The sequence below is a fragment of the Saccopteryx leptura genome, chromosome X, assembly GCF_036850995.1.
Source record: "Saccopteryx leptura isolate mSacLep1 chromosome X, mSacLep1_pri_phased_curated, whole genome shotgun sequence".
Classification (NCBI taxonomy): Eukaryota; Metazoa; Chordata; class Mammalia; order Chiroptera; family Emballonuridae; genus Saccopteryx; species Saccopteryx leptura.
In genome coordinates this window covers 14,876,368-14,895,757 of record NC_089516.1, presented here as the reverse complement: position 1 = coordinate 14,895,757, position 19,390 = coordinate 14,876,368, and the positions used below count along the sequence as shown (strand labels likewise).

The 19,390-nt window shown below is 40.7% G+C and overlaps 1 protein-coding gene across 1 annotated transcript in view; it reads right to left on the bottom strand.

Moving 5' to 3' along the window:
* Positions 1–19,390, bottom strand: part of PHEX (phosphate regulating endopeptidase X-linked) — a 214,145-nt gene that overhangs the window by 18,238 nt on the left and 176,517 nt on the right. Inside the window, exons 16-18 of the mRNA XM_066357073.1 lie at positions 8,609–8,663; positions 4,017–4,084; positions 1,096–1,226 (exon numbers count right to left, since the gene is read on the bottom strand). Of these exons, the coding sequence (XP_066213170.1) occupies positions 1,096–1,226; positions 4,017–4,084; positions 8,609–8,663 (254 nt within the window). The remainder of the gene's footprint in view (positions 1–1,095; positions 1,227–4,016; positions 4,085–8,608; positions 8,664–19,390) is intronic.

Sequence of the window (19,390 nt, the reverse complement as noted above, 5' to 3'; positions counted from 1 at the left end):
ACTACAACATGGATCCAACAATTCTACCTCTGGGAACATATCCGAAGAAAATGAAAACACTAATTTAAAAAGATATCTGCACCCCCATGTTCACTTCAGTATTGTTTACAATAGCAAACATATGGAAACAACCTAAGGGTCCTTTTATGATGGATGAAGGATAAGTAAGATGTGACACACACACATGCACACATGCACAGTGGAATACTAATCAGCAATAAAAAGAATAAAATCTTGACATTTATGACAACATGAATGGACCTAGAGCATATTATGCTAACTGCAATAAGTCAAAGAAAGATAAATACCACATGAATCTAAAAACAAAACAAAACAAAAAAGAAACAATTCACAGATAAAGGGAACAGATTGGTGGTTGCCAGAGGCGGAGGGTGGGGGTTAGTGGAAATGAAAGAACTGGTTTTTGTATTGCATTAGTTAAACTGAATTAAAAGTTTTAAGAGAAAATAAACAGGGTTACTGATTCTCTTAGCGGAAGCTCCCTAGATGCTCCTGCTATTCTATCAGTTGAAAGAACAGTTTGTGTGGGCTCTTGATGACTGTGACTATTGTCTAGAGTGGGAGCACACCTTGGATGCTTTCATGGAAATATCTGAGCAATAAATGGGTAAAATTTATTCATCCAGTCATTACAGGAGGTGGATATGGTTTCTATAAGGCTGCTGCTCTACATTTCAGTATTTAAAAAAAAAAAGAAGAAGAAGAAGCTATAGATGATTAGATGTCTTGTTTAGGACCAAAAGATAAAATTTGTCCCTTGCCACCCTGTGGGTACTGGATTATTATAAAGTAAATGTATACCTCTTTTAATTAATACCTAAAATCCCTTGGACTACTATAGAGTTGGACCTCAACTACTCCCCAAAGCACAGCACGTCTTGACACAATCTTCCTCTCCAAATGTAAGTCAACTGGGGGAAAATATTTGCATTCCTAACTTCCTAACAAGTTCCCAGGGGAGACTGAAGCTGATGGCCAGGAACCACACTTTGAGAGCCAATGGTCTAAAGCAAGCTAATGTCCACATGAGAAAAAGTGACCCACAAGGTGCCCCTTCACCTCGGTTATACTTACATTTAAGCCAGCTTTCTTCCAGTAATAGTTGCTGTACTGGCTAACCATGCACTTTGTTTTTTCTTTAAACTTTTCCTCTGAGTCAAGAGACCACCAAGGATCCAGGTTTCCATTTTTATCATATTTTCTACCTAGGAAAAAAGGAAAGTTAAAAGATATTTGTGGGCCCTGGCCGGTTGGCTCAGTGGTAGAGCGTCGGCCTGGCGTGCAGAAGTCCCGGGTTCAATTCCCGGCCAGGGCACACAGGAGAAGCGCCCATCTGCTTCTCCACCCCTACTCCTCTCCTTCCTCTCTGTCTCTCTCTTCCCCTCCCGCAGCCGAGGCTCCACTGGAGCAAAGATGGCCCGGGCGCTGGGGATGGCTCCTCGGCCTCTGCCCCAGGCGCTAGAGTGGCTCTGGTCGCAACAGAGCGATGCCCCGGAGGGGCAGAGCATCGCCCCCTGGTGGGCAGAGCGTCGCCCCCTGGTGGGCGTGCCGGGTGGATCCTGGTCGGGCGCATGCAGGAGTCTATCTGACTGTCTCTCCCCGTTTCCGGCTTCAGAAAAATACAGGAAAAAAAAAAGATATTTGTGTTATTTATAGAAACTACCTTTTACATCTTCCCTACCCCTCCCTCCGACAAGCCTTGAAAAACCCATCCCAGTAACAGGGACTACTCCTGGGAGCAGCTCCTGCCTTCTACCCACTATCTCAGTTAACTATGCAGAGAAGGAAAGCAGAAACAGGTTTCAGGATGTTCCTGCTAAGCATCAAAGAATATTTTAACAAGAAGATTCATCGGCTTATGGCACACACCATTTTCAACCAATCTTGGATTCTTTGTTTTCACCTGATTTGACCCAAAATGTTCACTGGGATAAAATAGCTTCACTCAGAAAGCCCATGGAGGGAGTCAGAGCTCCACTACCAGCAAAACTCCAAATCAGGGGTCCCCAAACTTTTTACACAAGGGGCCAGTTCACTGTCCCTCAGACCATTGGAGGGCTGCCACATACAGTGCTCCTCTCACTGACCACCAATGAAAGAGGTGCCCCTTCCAGAAGTGCAGCAGGGGCCAGATAAATGGCCTCAGGGGGCTGCATGCAGCCTGCGGGGGCCGCAGTTTGGGGACGCCTGCTCCAAATGATCCAAAGGAGCAGCGCCCAGAAGTCATTCACACCCTGAACCACAGCCCCTGACTCAGCCCTAGAGGAATGTGTTTCCTCCAAGTTGCCAGGAACTGAGAGACATAAGCACGCTCTGTCATGAATCATTCCACAGCCGTCAGTGCGGATGGAAGGGCCATCTGTCCTGCTTTGACAAGGAAGGCTGCTCTAAAAAGAGAACTTGGAACAAGAATGGAAATCTCCAAAACATAATGGAGAAAAACAGATTAGTTACACATGCTATTTTTCTACAGGCTCACTCTTCACTTTCTCTACACCCTTCCAAAAATGTTTGGGCGTATCTGATCTATCTTCTATCCTCAGTGAAGGTTACTATTGGTTTAAATTTAATTATGCAGAGAACTCTTCATTGGGCATACAAGAAAGTTCCCTAAGCAAAGGTGTTAATTGGAACAATCCAAAGCTCTTCAATAAGGCTGGATGCCATCACCAGCCTACTAGCAGAGTGTGGAGTCACTGTCCTCCACCCACTAACCAACTAATCATTAATAGCGACTGGGCATGTCCTTATACGTGCAATGTACTGTTCTAAGTACTGATTACAGCGTGAAATTGCCATCATTGAATTCTGTCCTTTTACAGACAATCCTGAAGGCCTCTAGGAGATTCTGAGGGAGGACTTGACTTAAATTTCCTAGGAAGAAAGGCCCAGAACCAAGAGACCACTATGGGCTTTTGTTTCTTAGCTAAGACTATATATACTCTCAGACAAAAACCAAGCACACAAAAATGAAAAGTGTAGCTCTGGGGATTCAGATGACTGCAAGGCAGCTATATTTTAGCAGGGAGGGGAGACCAGGAGGGTACAAAACTTATGTCATTAGGAAGGGTTAGTAGGAATACAGGAAGAATTGTCCAGGAAAAGGATCCAAGGGTCTCAGGCCCTGGGCAGGCATCCAGGAAAGGATGCAGGAGACACTGCAGACATGGAAGAAAGAGGTCCCTCTATTAAATGTTGCCTTGGGCCAGCTGGTTCTTGAATCTACTTGTAAATCTTTGTGTGGATGTAGATGTGATCACAATTAGCCACTAATTCATTAGTTCTGGAGATTTCACAAGGCTTTCCAGTAATACTCCAAAGTTAAGGAAAAAGGAGTGTTGATTTAAAATAACTCTGAAAGAAAGATTGATTCTTTATGCCACAGTCTGCTACTTCCTGTTTCTTAAATGTCATCAGGTTACATAGCACATTCTATCCTCTGCAATATTAGGAAAGCATAGTCCTTTTTAAAATTCTGAATATAGGCCAGCATAGAGAAACACAGGGTTAAGCATTGCATAATCCTTGAGATAGTATAAAGGAACCAGTCAGCCAAGCTCCAGATTTCTAACTTAGTGAGTCCTAATTTAGCAGTATGTATCGTATATAATCATCCTCAGAGCAGAGCTCACATACCTCCAGCAAAAGCATCTCAAGATAGTGAATAAAGATATGACAAAGGAAAGAAGCTATAAAGTAATTCCTATAATTATGTGGCAGCTACAGCAATTTAGATCTAAATGCAAAGTTTAACTTCATTGAAATTATCAGTTCATTTTTTTCATCATTCTATCCTATCCAATGGGAACAATTATTTATTTCTTGCAAGCTATCACTGCAAGTCATGGAGGAAAGTTTTCAATCAGAAATGACACTGCATTGGATAATCTTCCACCTAAGTTAATGGCTCTATGCAAAAACAACAGCAACAATTAACATCCATATTGTCCACATTATCATAAAAGCAGCAGCGTATACAACAGACCAGTACTTACCATTATTATCAAATCCATGTGTAAATTCATGTCCAACAATGACTCCTATAGCACCATAACTCAGAGATCTACAGCATAAATATATAATTTGGAGAAAATTAGAAACATGATTCTCAGAACATGATCTTTTTTTTTAATGAAAAGTCAACATAACCTGTTTTCTAGTAACCATGTTAATAATAATCTAACAGCAAAAAAACTTAAACACACCTTTCTCACCGAAATGGATGAAGAAAATATAAATTCTAACATCAACATTATGACCATGTATGAACCTTATTTTCCCTGCCCTGTGAAATTAGGGGTGTGCAAAGGATGGTTTCTGAAGTCTCTTCCAGCCCTAAGGTTTCTATGATTCTACATTGGCTCTAGCTATAGTTTATATTTATAAACACCCAAAGCAGTAGCAGGGTTTGAAAAGATCCTGTCAGTAAATATACCATTTACTTCTTTATCTGAGAACCTGCTGAAAAATCACTATAGACTTAGAAGTTCAATTGTTTCCCAAATGTAGTCATAAAAAAGGAATATGTCAGAGATTAAAAGGGATCACTCTGCTGTCAAATGCAGCCCCATTCCTCTGCTGCTGTGACAGACAAGCTTACAGCTGAATGGCAAAGATTGTGAAGCCTTAACCAGATTTGGAAAAGGCATTTTATCACTTCTCCTCACCTCTGAAGATGCACATGGTAGATTACCTATGAGGGTGATCACTGACAACTCCACACACCCTAGATGTATGCCCCCCTCCTCCCATCAGGAGGCCATCTATTTCCTTTTCCTCGAATCTGGAGGGGCCTCAGGACTTGCTATGACCAGCAGAATGCAACAGAAGGGGCCAGGTGTGACTTCTGGACCTAAGCCTTGTAGCTTCCAATTCCCACCCTTGCCACCTTGCATAGAAAAGGTGGACCAATCAGCTGGAGAAAGAGAGGCCAAGTGAAGCAAGCAAGAGACACAAAAAGTTCAGACACTTCTAAAGGAAGAGAGGCCCAGCCAAGCCCCAGTCATTGGAGCCAGTCCAACTGGAACACCAGACGTGTAAGTGAAGTCATCTTAGATCCTCTGGTCCCAGTTAAGTTGCCCCAGCCAACAAATACCACACGGAGTAGAGACAGCTGTCGCATATGAGTTCTGAATAAATTCACAGTCATGTACCAATAGTGGTTATTTAGTGGTACTGCTACGTAGCAACAGATAAATGAAACAGAAGCATACTAATGATATGTGAAGAAATCAATAAGGGGGCTTTCATTCATGTCCGTCTGGGTTCTTCTCTCTCAGCTTAAGTTCCTTGAAAGTCAAACCTTTATCTACCTGATCACTGCAAAATTCTCTGTACCAGTTCACAGTGAGAAAGTACCATAACAATGACTTAACTAATTGATTAACTTTAGCATTTCATGCAAGTGAAAGAATGATAAGTAACTTATTGTAGTCATTTAATATATGGATGAGGAGTATAAACAACTTAAAAGCCTTGTTATTAGGGTACTTTCTGAGATTTGTAATTACGCCAAAAATATTTCTCAGTTGCTTCCTGATATGCAGCATCAAAGTAACCCAGCAAATAGATAGGACCCGTAAGGAGAAGGAATGAGAATTTTTGAAGCAACATGTTATTATTACAGGACATAATGATCCTTAACATGCTAATTGTTTGTCTCAACTATACCCAAGGAAGTGCTGTAAGATTTAATTTTTCCCCTTGATGGCAATTCTTTCCTTTGTTATTTCTTTCCTGCAAGGTAATTTGCATTTTAAAAAATGTTTCCTACTGTTTTTCCATCATTGCAAACCTTCATTAAAGAAGTAAGAATAAAATTACACGTTTCAATCATAAAGCTATCATAGCAATATGGGACAAACTTGTAATTTTACATAGTGCTAATTTTTGCAGCATTAGCTATTACTGCGCAGCCTGTAACATTTCGTTTTTCCAGACCTCTCAACCCTGAGAATCATATTCAATCCTTTACAGGCCTTGGTTAATGCTGTTGACTGGATGAATTTACGGTCTGAACAATGGAAGTTTATAGGAACTGTTCTGCAATAAAGGTCCCCTGAGAGGGACTGCTCCAATGAGCTTCCTATTTGCAAAGGTAATAGAGAATTCAGGAAATGATTGAATCATTGCTAAGTTCCAATTCTCAGTCACATAATTGCAATCCTTTGGACAAGAAACAAAGAAGAAGTAATTTTATATGACTAAGCCTTACAATGATAATGTTTCATAACAGTAAATTCACATATTCCATTTTATCAATGGGCAGTATATAAATTAGCATGTTGTAAAATAAAGAACCTTTACGCCTTTTAAAATATGACTGGCTGACCAGAACAGGAAGACTCCTGCAGAGAAAATCCAGCCTTCCAAAAATAAAATGGGGAAGATGACAATTTCCCCCACCTACTCAGTTTATCTTTTGTTCTTACTAATCAATGGGTTTAACACATACACAGGGTTTGCTGTCGACAGGGAATCAATCATACTGCTGTCCGGAGCAATCATGATCTCAAGCAGTCATTAAGTAAGGGTTACTTTATGCCTGAAATGGGAATTCATAAAAATCTCCGAGTTGGAAGCATCTTTAAAGTCATCCATCTAGTTCTACTCTTTAGCCGAGGCATGGACCCCCTCTACAAAAACCTGTTCAAATGGTCCTAAGACTTTTCCTTGGGCATTTTCAATAACCAGGAGCTCACCCCCATCTGAGGTGGCCCATTCACTCTTTGAGTTGTTCTATATAAAACAGATCTCCCTGCCTGACAGGTGGTGGCGCAGTGGATAGAGCGTCGGACTGGGGTGTGGAGGACCCAGGTTCGAGACCCTGAGATCACCAGCTTGAGCGCGGGCTCATCTGGTTTGAGCAAGGCTCACCAGCTTGGACCCAAGGTCACTGGCTCAAGCAAGGGGTCACTCGGTTTGCTGTAGACCCCCGGTCAAGGCACATATGAGAAAACAATCAGTGTACAACTAAGGAACCACAACGAAGAATTGATGTTTCTCATCTCTCTCCCTTCCTGCCTGTCTGTCCCTATCTGTCCCTCTCTCTGACACAAAAATAAATAAATAAATAAATAAATGTTTTTTAAAAAAGATAAAACAGATCTTCCTAATGTTAACCTGAAACCTTTTTCCTATGTCCTCTATCCATTGGTCCAGTGTAGTTTTGAGCTGAACCTTTTGACTCCCCTGAATATAGAGATTACCCTGGATTATATGGGTATAGCCAATGTAATCATAAGAGTCCTTAAAAATAGAGAAGGCAAAAGAGGAGAACCACAAGATGTGGCCAGATGAATGGTCAAAGAAATGCAACTTTGCAAGCTGAAACATGGAGGAAAAGGGCCATGATAAAGGAATGTGGACCATCTCTAGAAGCTGGAAAAGTCTGGGAAATATGTAGATTCTTCCCCAGAGTTTCCAGAAAGTAAGGTAGCCCAGCCAACATCTTGTGTTTAGCCCAGTGAGGCCCAGGTTAGACTCTGACCTACAGAACTATAAGCTAACAAATCTACATGGTTTTAAGCCACTGAGTTTGTGATAATCCATTACAGCGGTCCTAGAAAACCCTGCCACACAATTTATTGGCTTCTTTCCCTCCTTGTCTCACTTCCCCACTCCCCTGTTGGTGTTTCCTGGTGTCACCTCCCCAAAAAAACTATTTGCACTTGAATCCTTGTCATAGGGTCTGCTTCTGGGAAGCCCCAATCAAAACATTGCCACCATATTTAAAAATATTTAAATTGTGATTTATCTAAACCAAAATATAAGAGACTAAACTTCTAAAATCAACTGAGTTTTCTGTACATTAAAGCACTAGGGCAAGTAAAGGCACATAATAAAAGTGGTGATATAATTAATAATGAATATTATGAGACTTCCCACTCACTATAGATAGAACTTCTGAATTATGTAAGTCTACAATCTGTTGGTATTAATGCCCTTTAAACTTATATCCCAAACTCCAGACTCTGTCAAACTGTGAACTATTGTATAGCTTCCCAGGTTGTATTTCTAAAGACAAATGTGATTATCTTTTCTTGCTCAAAAACTTCAATATGTTCTACTGCCTCGTAACATCCAGACTCCTTGCCTAGCACTCAGAGCCCTCTAATGTCAAACATCAACCTTCTTTTCTAGAATTTGTTTCCACTGCTTTCCTCTAATACACCACTTAGACTAGCCAAACTAGACTCTTTGCTATTCTATAGGGAAATTTCTTTCCTTTTCTCACATTGTTTTTTCTATCTGGAATGGTTAGACCCATCATCATCAACTCAAATCCCAACAACCCTTCAAGGTCCAAATATTTGTAGTATGAGTCAATGCATACATGAATAACTGCATAGAAATGAAAGCTACCTGTGTACTAGTTGGCTTTTCTGTCCAGTCACATACCCTGGTAACAAGAACCAGAAAAAAAATCCCTAAAATGGTGAGAGTGGGGCCAGCCCGTGCATGCGAGGTTCCACACCCTCCTTTTGCTGAACAACCACTGGCCTTGTTTTTTGAACTTCTATGCGCTATCGAAACAGCATATTCTTCCTTATTTGTCAGTAATTGGTTTCTTCACTCATTTACTTACCGAGGATATTCTGTTCCCCAAAAGAAAGGCTTCTGGAGCTCTCCTGCTGGAAATCCTGGGAGAAGGACAAACAAAACTGTTATGGATGCAGAGACTGATTTGATAGGAAGTACCTGGTTCCAGCCTTGGCCTTGAAGTTTCGAAAGCCAATATGAAGGCTCTACTTGTGCAGCTGGGAACCCTCTAAGAGATCCAACCATCGCTACAATGATAGTAATTCAACTGAATGTGAAATAAACACATTACATCAATTTCAAAGAAACCATTTTGCAGCTACACTCCTGGCAGTGTCCAGCTTGCTATGAACTGGGTCCCTTCATGCACAGAGTGTTCAGGAGGCTTCCAGCTACCTCAGTGCTTCCCCTAATACAGAAAGGGCCACATTCACAATCACACAACCTGCGCAGTCACACAGAAGGACCCTGAATTAGTTTAATGCTCTGCTGTTACTGTCTTGAGACTCTTCATAATTGTATCTTTGAATGTGATTTTGTAAGGGGTGTCCAAGGGGACAAGGAAACATGGGTGTGAGCAAAGAAGCCAGGCACAATATCCATGACCACTGGCCCTAGAGGTCTCATTTGCATAAGGCATTCATGACCTTGCCTAGGAGCACAGAACTCCTGCAAACCCACAATATGTGGTAGTGCAGCAAGACTCAAGGCGAGTACAAGGTAAGTATGTTATATCCAAGACCGAGTAGGTGGGGACTCTGACAGCACCATGAGGGCTCCTTCCATTGGAACCAGAATTCACTTTCATCACCAAAAGGCAGCAATGGCATTCGAAGAAACACGAAAGATTAAGGAACCCTGTCATACTCTTCTTCCTATTACTTCCCTATATTAGCCAGCAACATACACCGAAAAGGATGACATAGAAGGGAAGGGGAAGATAGGGTGACCCACAGTTCCTTTTCCTTTCAGCCCTTCCTTACTCATCAGTGGGCCGAAGGTAGAGAGTGTTGGTAGAATGTGAGAGTATTCAGAAGCGAAATAAAAACAGCTGAGTGAGTTTGTGCAGCGTGTCCAGTGTCCTGGTAAGAACAGAACACATATGTATGTACAAACCACAAACTATAGTTTCGGTGATCCCACATACAAGTTAAAAGCTCTCATATTTGCATTTAAAACTGTCACTGCCCAATTTAAAGATGAACAGTAAAATTATGCTGAAGACTTACAACTTGACTTTTTTCTCAGAATGGCATTAAATAGCAAATTGGAAAACTGACAAGTCTAGAGAATGAGAGCCACAGAACGCAGGACAAAGCTTTGTATTAGAGCACCTTTAACAGTACTTTTTCCTGCTTTCCGACCAGGGGGCCCTGTATTTTCATTTTTCAAGAGGCTCTGCATATTATGTAGCTGGTGCCATGTGCACGTGATGTGACAGATGCTTTGCCATCACAGATTGCTACTAAGTTTAGCGCCAAGTTGATCCTAGGAGCTGCACTTACACAGCATCATACCTGGGAATACAAAGAACAGCAAAACAAGAGGAGAGAGAGAAAGAGATGCCTTCTCCGAAGTCCCTGCTTGCTCCAGAGCCACCGTTCAAAGCTCTGAGGCTAAAAGCTCTTTCAGGAATTAAAACGCCTTCCCACCCTCTGTCCCTCTGAACATTCTTTCGACCTCCCCTCTACAGCAGGGCGCTACAAGATATGAAGAGAAGAAAGTATGTTCTTGATTTACACATGGAATGTTAATTCTATGTAATTTGTATATATAGTCTTTATATTTTCTTAATAATATCAGAGTTTCTTAATAATATCTCAAAGTGCAAAAACCTATTTCCAAACAGAGATGGTTCTAGCTAGTAGTTCTCTTTCTTCCTGCTGCTTTCACATAAAGGAAAATGCATCTGACTTTGAAGGGCAACATCATATTAATCGTCATATTCTCTGCATTTCCTTTAATATATTTTCATCTTTAAAAATATCAATATTCCATCTTCTTTGTTGGTGATTACTTTTAGTAACTCATTCTGATTTTGAGATATATATATATGGATAACATATATATATATGCAAACCAGTGTTCATATAAAAATTCCGTCTCACAAAATGTATCATCAAAAAGCAATGGTATTGCTCCTAATAAGAACAGGGATCATAAACCAATATGATTTAATTATTAAATCACTCTGGCTTTCCTGCCTGGCAATGTGCCCAGCTGGAAGCATTGATGTCCACGGCCAATCTCTTTATAGGAAAACATCTGAGAGGAGCCCTCACTTGTGCCGCTCCGGCCATCAGAGGCCACAGACTCGCAGGTGGCAGCCCTCACACTCCCCTGAACAGCTGTGTCGTCCCAGCTCGCCAGGGCCATGGAAACCAGCGCGGCCAACAGGAGAATCTGGTGCGCTTAGGACTGCTCTGCTGAAGTGGATGGATTAACAGTTTAAGCTGCATTTTTGGAGCTGTCAACTGGCCAGAGCAAAAGACTGAATCCCAACAGGGCCAACTCAGTCTCTTCTCTAATCAAGTGGAGAAGTTGTATTTAGCGAAGATAGAAGAAATAATTAAATAAATGGGGAGGGGCTTCTTTTGCTCTCCCTTCTTAACAGGTTTTCTTATGTTTTCTTGCACATCCATTTTATTGTCTTTTCTCCCCATTTCAACACAGCCTGGCCACCTGCTTCACTCTTTCTAAGAAGCTCCTTTTCTATCAGTATACATATGGGAGGCATTCCACAGTGCAAACGTCTGTGTACACACATCCATACATGCATGTACATGAATATGAGAGATAAAACAGGGAGGGATACGAAAGAGAAACTTAAGTACTGGGGGACAAAAATTCAGAAATTTGATAATAGGTCCTATTGACCAGGGTGTAGGAAGCATGTCAGTGGGAGTATAAATTTTTGCAAGCATTTTGGAGAGCAATTTAGTCATCTCTCAATGCTTTAAATACCATTTAAAAAATAGTAACTGTGCTGCTATAGAGAAAGTGTGGAGAGATGTTACTATGTGAAGAAGAAAAGTGAAAAAACAGTATCCAGTTGTGTAAGGGATCCTTTTGTGTGTAGTGTGTGTAAATGTAAGCAGGTCCACACAGTCGGTTCTGCTATAACACTCGTACTGAAAAGGCAAATTTGTTCCAACATGACTGATATATTAGGAGGAAAACTGGGGCATAACGTCAATTTCACGTTTGCTTATGCGCCATTTCCTTCATGAGCAATGCTAAATGAAGGCAGAAAACTGTACCCAAATGAATTGAGCCACATAGCAATACACGAAATGCACACAGCCCAACGTGGAGCAGCTGCCTTCGTTCACTGCATGTGTTAGAAGCTGCAACAAGTCACATTTGATGTTCAAACGATCCTTCCGACACCCCATAACCCTCCTGCCTCCTAGCTTTTGTTCTAGAGCGAAGCACGGATACAACTATATAAATATCATTTATATATTTTTAACAAATATCATATCAGTGTGAGTATACGGCTGGGGTAAAAGTAGGCTTACAGTTGTGAGTACACCAGGCAAAGTTTATTCTTGTACTTATTATTGTGTTGTTTGCCACATGAACAGATGTAAACCTACTTTTATCCCACACTGTGTGTATGGAAATACACATGAAAGGTCTGTAAAATATATATCAGTGACCATAGTGGTCACCACTTGGAGATCATTGAGATTTGAGGTGATGGGTGGCTAAAGGAGCTTTGAACATAAATGTGACATTTTTAAATTTTGATTAGTCAAAGATAATCAATTTATGTAATAAAAATTAACTCTTTTAGAAATAAATGTGTAATAGAAAATTCTAAAAGTTACCAAAAACCAGTTTCCACTTAACTGAGTTTACATAGCAGTTTTTTAAAAAATTTATTTATTCATTTTAAAGAGGAAAGACAGAGAGAGAGAGAGGAGGGCGGAGGAGCAGGAAGCATCAATTCTCATATGTGCCTTGACCAGGCAAGCCCAGGGTTACAAACCAGCAACCTCAACAGTCCAGGTCGACGCTTTATCCACTGCACCACCACAGGTCAGGCCCACATAGTAGTATTTTGTTCTTATATTTGTCAACACCTTTAAGATTTGTTTCTATTTCAAGCAAAAAATATAGATTCTAATTATAAAATCCCAAAGACTAAAATTCTGACAAAAGAAAATATTAGTGTAAGTTGTAATAACCTCATCATTTGCCAGTAAAAAAAAAAAAAAGTCCCTTTTTCCAATCTGGCCCTGGGAAAAGCACCGATGCCTGCTTCCGGTTTCCTAGCTGGCTTAACCTTTCACTTTTACAGGAGTTTCTCATAACTCTCATATCAGTAAATACTGACTAACCTAGTTGGAGTCTTAGCAAAATGCTGACCATAAAAAAATATAAAATGTTTTTATTAAGGACACAATGGCCAAAGAACTGATCACATTCAGGGGCAGCTAAGCCAAGCATGTTCAACTGTTTGACCTTTGGAGCCATAAAGTTATATCCTAACTATAGCTACAGCATTCCAGGAAAAGTTAAATGCCTCGATATGTCTGGGTTTCAGTATCAATTTTATTACTATAAAATCACATTAATTGGGTTTTTAAGTATAGACAAAGATAGAAATGAAAACAAAAGTAGCCCATTATCCCTCAGCTTAGAACTAAGAACACAAACATATACATCTACTCAGGTATAGCACATTCACACTGTACGGGGCTACATGAAATAAATAGTAATTTCCCTTTTCCTCCACTCCTCCCCATACGGGGACTTTCTTTCCACTGCTACCTGCATAGCTGGCTTCAGATCTTTACTCGAATATTACTTCTCACCAAGGCCCTCCCTGGTGCTTTTTAAAGGAGAGAGGCGTTATCCTCTTTTCTTGCTTTATATTTTACCATAATACCACCATCAATGACACTCTACATTTTATTTTACTCTGTATATTATTATCTTACCATTGTCTCAACTGGAATGCAAGTGCCATAACAAAAGAGATTTTTATTTTATTTGTTTTGACTGTTCTTCCACTGCCATATGTCCAGAGCTAGAACACCACCTGGCACAAGATAAGCACTCAAGTATTTGTTGAGTGAATGAAATCTGCACCTTGTGAAACCCAAAGGGGTGAGTGGCTTAAGCATTACCTATAACTATGAGTACCAAAGTCTACAACACTATGTGAGACTATCAGCACTGCCAATGTCCTTCAGTGTCCATATTTCATACCAGAACGGAGATGTGTTCTTTATTCAAGTTTATTCTGGTTTCCATTCTCCTTCCATATTAGAGATTTTGTTAGTTCCATTCTTTCATTCACGACATAACTAGTAGAGTTGGGAGGTGAGCACATTTCCCAATAAACTCACAATCAGAATGCAGTTATATCGCCTGACCTGTGGGGGTGCAGTGGATACAGCATCGACCTGGAACGTTGAGGTCGCGGGTTAAAACCTCAGGCTTGCCTGGTCAAGGCACATATGGGAGGTGATACTTCCTGCTCCCCTCCCATTCTCTCTCTGTCTCTCTCCCTCTCCCTCTCCCCCCTCTCTAAAATGAATAAAATCTTTAAAAAAAAGAATGCAGTTATTAACAAAATGGAAAGCCCTGCCCAGCTCCGTGCATGTTTCGTCACCCCCGTGTATCTTTGCCCTCCCTACCACCACGGAATAACAGCAGCGTATTCTCCCTTTTATGACTGTGGCATAGTCTGAGAAAGAAATCAGACAAAATACTGACTTAGATCAGACTCCTTTGGTCCTAACAATATTGAATAGAATCTCTTTTCCCTACATTCTTTGTATGCTTTCATTAATTTTAATGAAATTATACAGCTACATTAATTTTCAGTTCCATACCCGTAAGTGTATGGTCCAGGAAAGTTCTCATATAGCAAATATTTTGAAAGCATTACCTTCCAAAGTGTGATAGTTCTGGAGTTTTGACTGATATTGGCACTTATAAGGGGTGATTATGACAATTGTGCTCAGACTCACACATCTTTTTCCTGTTGTTTCCATGTCTGATCAGATTTAACAAAATGGGAGGCATCCAACTCTCACCACCAGAGCACCTGCTTCTTCCCTTTCTCCATGGTCAACTTCCGTAAACTTACCAAAATGATGCAAGGCAATTCGAACTCATCTGAATTTGGGAAGAGCTCCTTCTTAAATTCAATCTCTCTTTCAACTCCTCTGAAGAATTAGCATTATTGAATTTGTTCAGTTAAGATTCTTCCAGTAGCCTCCAGAGCAGAAATGACACAATCAGCCAGGAGCAAATGACAACGTTCAGTCCAAGAAAAGGTGATGGAGGGGAAATTCTAAAGGAGAATCAAAGGCCCTGAGACTGCATGGACCAAAGTACACATTCAACTGTGTCTTTAATTAAATCTATTTCTATATTTACTGCAGCTACTTCCACCAGAGGGATGTACTTGGGTTTCCCATTGAGTTCTTTCACTATGGGTGTTTGTGATATTTTTGCTAAGGGATTGACTATATCACTACATTCCATTGTATTATTAGTTTTGTGAAATAATAAGATGTTTGGTCCTTTACATGGACTTACAGATGTATTAATGTGCCTTTATTCTAGTACATTTATTTATTTAGTGGGGGGAGGGCAGACAGGGACAAATAGACAGAAAGGGAAAGAGATGAGAAGCATCAACTCATAGTTGCAGCACCTTAGTTGTCCATTGATTACTTTCTCATATGTGCCTTGACCAGGGTCTCTAGCTGAGCCAGTGACCCCTTGCTCAAGCCAGTGACCTTGGGCTTCAAGACAGTGACCTTTGGGCTGAAGGCAACAATCATGGAGTGATGTCTATGATCCCATGCTCAAGCTGGCTGAGCCCAAGCTCAAGCCAGTGATCTCAGGGATTCAAACCTGGGTCCTCAGCATCCCAGGCTGACACTCCACTGTGCCACTGCCTGGTCAGGCATGACAGTTATTTTCAAAAGCCTAAGCATATGCTTATATTACTGAACTAATCCACATACGAATCCACATTTCAGGGCTTATTACTAACGTGCCGTTTTAGCAACATTAACGTACTTCTCAGTGAGAGTCACTGTACCAACAAATACACACTGTAGTTACTTCTGCTGACCTATTTGACTTTACTTGTCATGTTAAATCACTTCTAATTCTAGAGCTCACTAAATGAATATAATTTATGACCTTAATTTTAGAGATGTTAGTAAATTAAAACTTTTTATTTACTGATTGATTTTAAAGAGAGAAGAAAAGAGTAAGAAAAAGATCGATATGTTGTTCTACTTATTTATGTATGAATTTGTTGGTACTTGTATGTGTCCTGACCAAGGTTCAAAACCACAACCTTGGCATATTAAGATGACACACTAACCAATTGAGCTACCCAGCCAGGGCCTGAGATGTTAGTGTACTTAAATCCCATTATAAAAACAACTGGGAATCGTTGAGTTTGGTTATAATGATTTGATTTCTATAATGATCATTGACCACTAACACTTACAAGAGGCCTTTGATGTTCCCAGCAACACAGGTGACTTTGCATGTACAAGTAAGTGTCCTCAAAGAGCTTACAACCTAGGGAAAGGGAAAGGATATAACCAGGAAAAAAAAGATCCTATTTTGCAAGATCTAGAGACATATGTTTTAAATTCAGCAAAGAAACAAAATACAGGACCCATGGGAGTAGTTGAGTGAGGTGTTTTGGGAGAGGGGCTATAAACACCTGTCTATACTAAGGAGAGCAGATGGTTTGTAAGATCAGCTGAGGTTTGAGGCAGGAATGGTTTAGGACACTGGTCCTCAGACTGCGGTCCCAGAGCATCAGCAGCTTCATCACCAAAGCACTGGTTAGAGATGGAAGTTATTGGGCCCCACTCCACACCTCCTGGACCAGGATTTCGGGGAATGGGGGTGGGTCCGGAGTTTTCAACAGGCCCTCCCGATTGTCCTGGTGCATGCCAGTTGAGACCCATGGGTTTAGGTCAGGATAAGGATTCTTCGACCCCAACTGCACATTAGAATCCCTAAGAGCTTTTTGAAAATAAACCCATGCCCAAACCATGCCCAGACCTATTAAGTCACCATTTCTGAGATGAAGCCCTGAGCATCAGTATGTTTCAGAAATTCTCCGGGTGAATCTACTGTGCAAAAAACATCAAAATTCTTGGTTTAGTAAAAATAAGAGCCTGCTTATATTTAACTAAGCTGATGTATATACAAATTAGCCCTCCTGTCGCATTCTCCTCTTCACCACTTAACACCATCCATGTAACATACGATGAGATACTTTTATTAAAATTTTGCAGACTATTCTTTCAAAACTGAAACTTCACATGACTTACAAATTATGACTGTACAAAAAGACAAAAATAGTTTTAATTGCACCTGCCTTAGAAAACCCAGGTTGAATGTTCCCTCTAAGAAAGAATGAGTGTTGCATCTTATTCACGATTAATTCTTGCAATTAGATAGACTAGATGCCATTCTTCTAGAATCTAGGGGGCCATCAGTCAGGACATGGAAATTGCTGCAATTACAAAGCATTTTTAGTTATGTTTTTTGCTGTATAGGGATTTTACTGTCATCACTGTTAAGATTAATAGTGGCTTTATTTTTTTTTTCCATTTGGCACCTTGCAGTAGTTTGGTGAATACCAACCTTCCTCTTTCCAGAACGTATCAAGTTCTAACAGCTGTGACTCATGTCAAGGGATCCAGCAAGATGCCTTAGCCATCTGCTGGCTTCCTGCAGGTAACCTCCTGCCACCACATCTATCAGCCTAGAACTGACAAGCACAAAGCAGCTTCTGAAATCTGCCCTCCATCTTGAAACCTTCTCTTCCGGCCCTTCTATTCTTCTTCTGACATAATCACCTTCAGACTTCAACAAAGACAATCTCCTCTTCTTTCCCAGGGTGACTAACCATCCTGCTCGCCCAGGACTGAAGGGGCTCCTGGATGTAAAATATCAATGATAAATTTGGGACAGTCCCAGGCAAACCAGAACGAGTTAGTTACCCAATCAAGCTGGATCTTGTTTGAATTTGCTGCACTTTTTATAGCTCAGTGCTTCTCAAACATCATCATCTAGCAGAGGCTTGATGGTTAAAAGCTTAAAACATGAATTGTGGGCTTATCCCCAGAGTTCCTGATTCGGTAGGTCAGGGGTGGGACCAGGCATGCACTTTTATCACAAGTGATGCTGCCGCCCCAGGGATGACACTGTGAGAACCACTGCTGTAGTTCAACATCTGGCAGAGAAAACACAAACTTCCTCCCACTTGAAGCTCAGTATCTCATATTCTACTGATATTCCAACAATTCGTTTCAAGCTGTCCTAGATATTCAAAACTGACACTAGAGGCAGTGATGTTCAGCCCAGGCCTGGGAAAATAGTACACTCTCAACAAATACTTCTGTGGGTTCATGATCCATATCTTGGTAAGAGATACTAGTCTCAAGAATAAAAATATGACTAAAATTTTCCCCACATCAATTAGACAAAAAAATAAATTAAAAAAAACACCCGACTCTCTTTATTCATCTTTTCCAATAACATCATATATATATATTGATTGATTGATTGATTTTAGTGAGCAGGAAAGAAAGAGAGTCAGGAACATCGATCTGCTCCTATATGTGCCTGACAGGGAACTGAACTGGCAACCTCTGTGCTTCAGGACAATGCTCCAACCAACTGAGCTACCCAGTCAGGCCTTCCAACAACATCTTTACAATACATACTTGGTAAAAGAAAACCAGCATTTGTGACCATCTCAACATCTGTTTCTGGGCCACTCTCTGCTGGGTCTGTTGCCTTTGCAACAGTCAGTGCTTCTCCCGCAAGTCCTCATGTTCCAACCTACTTTCTTTGTCAAGAGAATTTATTTTTCCTTTCAAAGCCCATTCAAACATCACTTTCACGGAGAAGCCAATCTTGACTGTTCCAAATTAATTACCCTTCCTCTGTGACTCCCAGAATGCACCGCACACCCTTCTGTTTGCACAATCATCATGATGTCTTATAAATGACTGGTAACAAGTCTGTCCCTCCTAACTCTTCAAAAGCAAGGACTCTTAGTAGCTAAGATTTATTGAGTACCTGCTGTAAACCAGTCTCTCTCCTAAGCACTATATATACATTATCTCCTTTTATCTTCATGACAACTTTAAAGGATAATCACTATTATTACTTAATTATCTCCATTTTAGAGATAATTAAACTGAGGCTTTAAGATGTTTAAGTAACTTACCCAAGGTTGCAAGTTATTAGCGGCCAAACCAGGAAATAAAATCAAAGCCCACACTGTTAACCACCACACCATAACATATTATACACCCTAGCACCAAATTCAGTACCTGGCAAATTGTAACTTCTGCATTAGTTATCTCTTGCTGTGTAACAGTATTCTAAAACATAGTGACTCAAAACAATAAACATTTGGCTGGTCCGAAGGTAGTGAGTTATCTCAATTGATTGTTCACAGTCAGTTACAAAACAATAAACATTTGCTATCTCACAGTGTCTCTGTGTCAGGAATTCAGCAACAACGTCTGTGGGTGGTCTGTCTTCAAGTCTCTCATGAGGGTGCTAGATGTCATGTGAAGGCTTGAATGGACTGGTGGGTCTGCTTCCCAGAGGGCACACTCACAGGGTGCTGATTATGGGAGGAAGCTTCAAGGCCTTCTCATGTGGACCTTTCCACCAGCTTTGTGAGTGCCTTCATGACATGGTTGCTGGCTCCTCCCGGAGTGAACAATCCAAGAGAATAAGGCAGAAGTCACAATGTCTTATATCAGTGGTCCCCAAGCTTTTTTGGGCCGCAGACCAGTTTAAT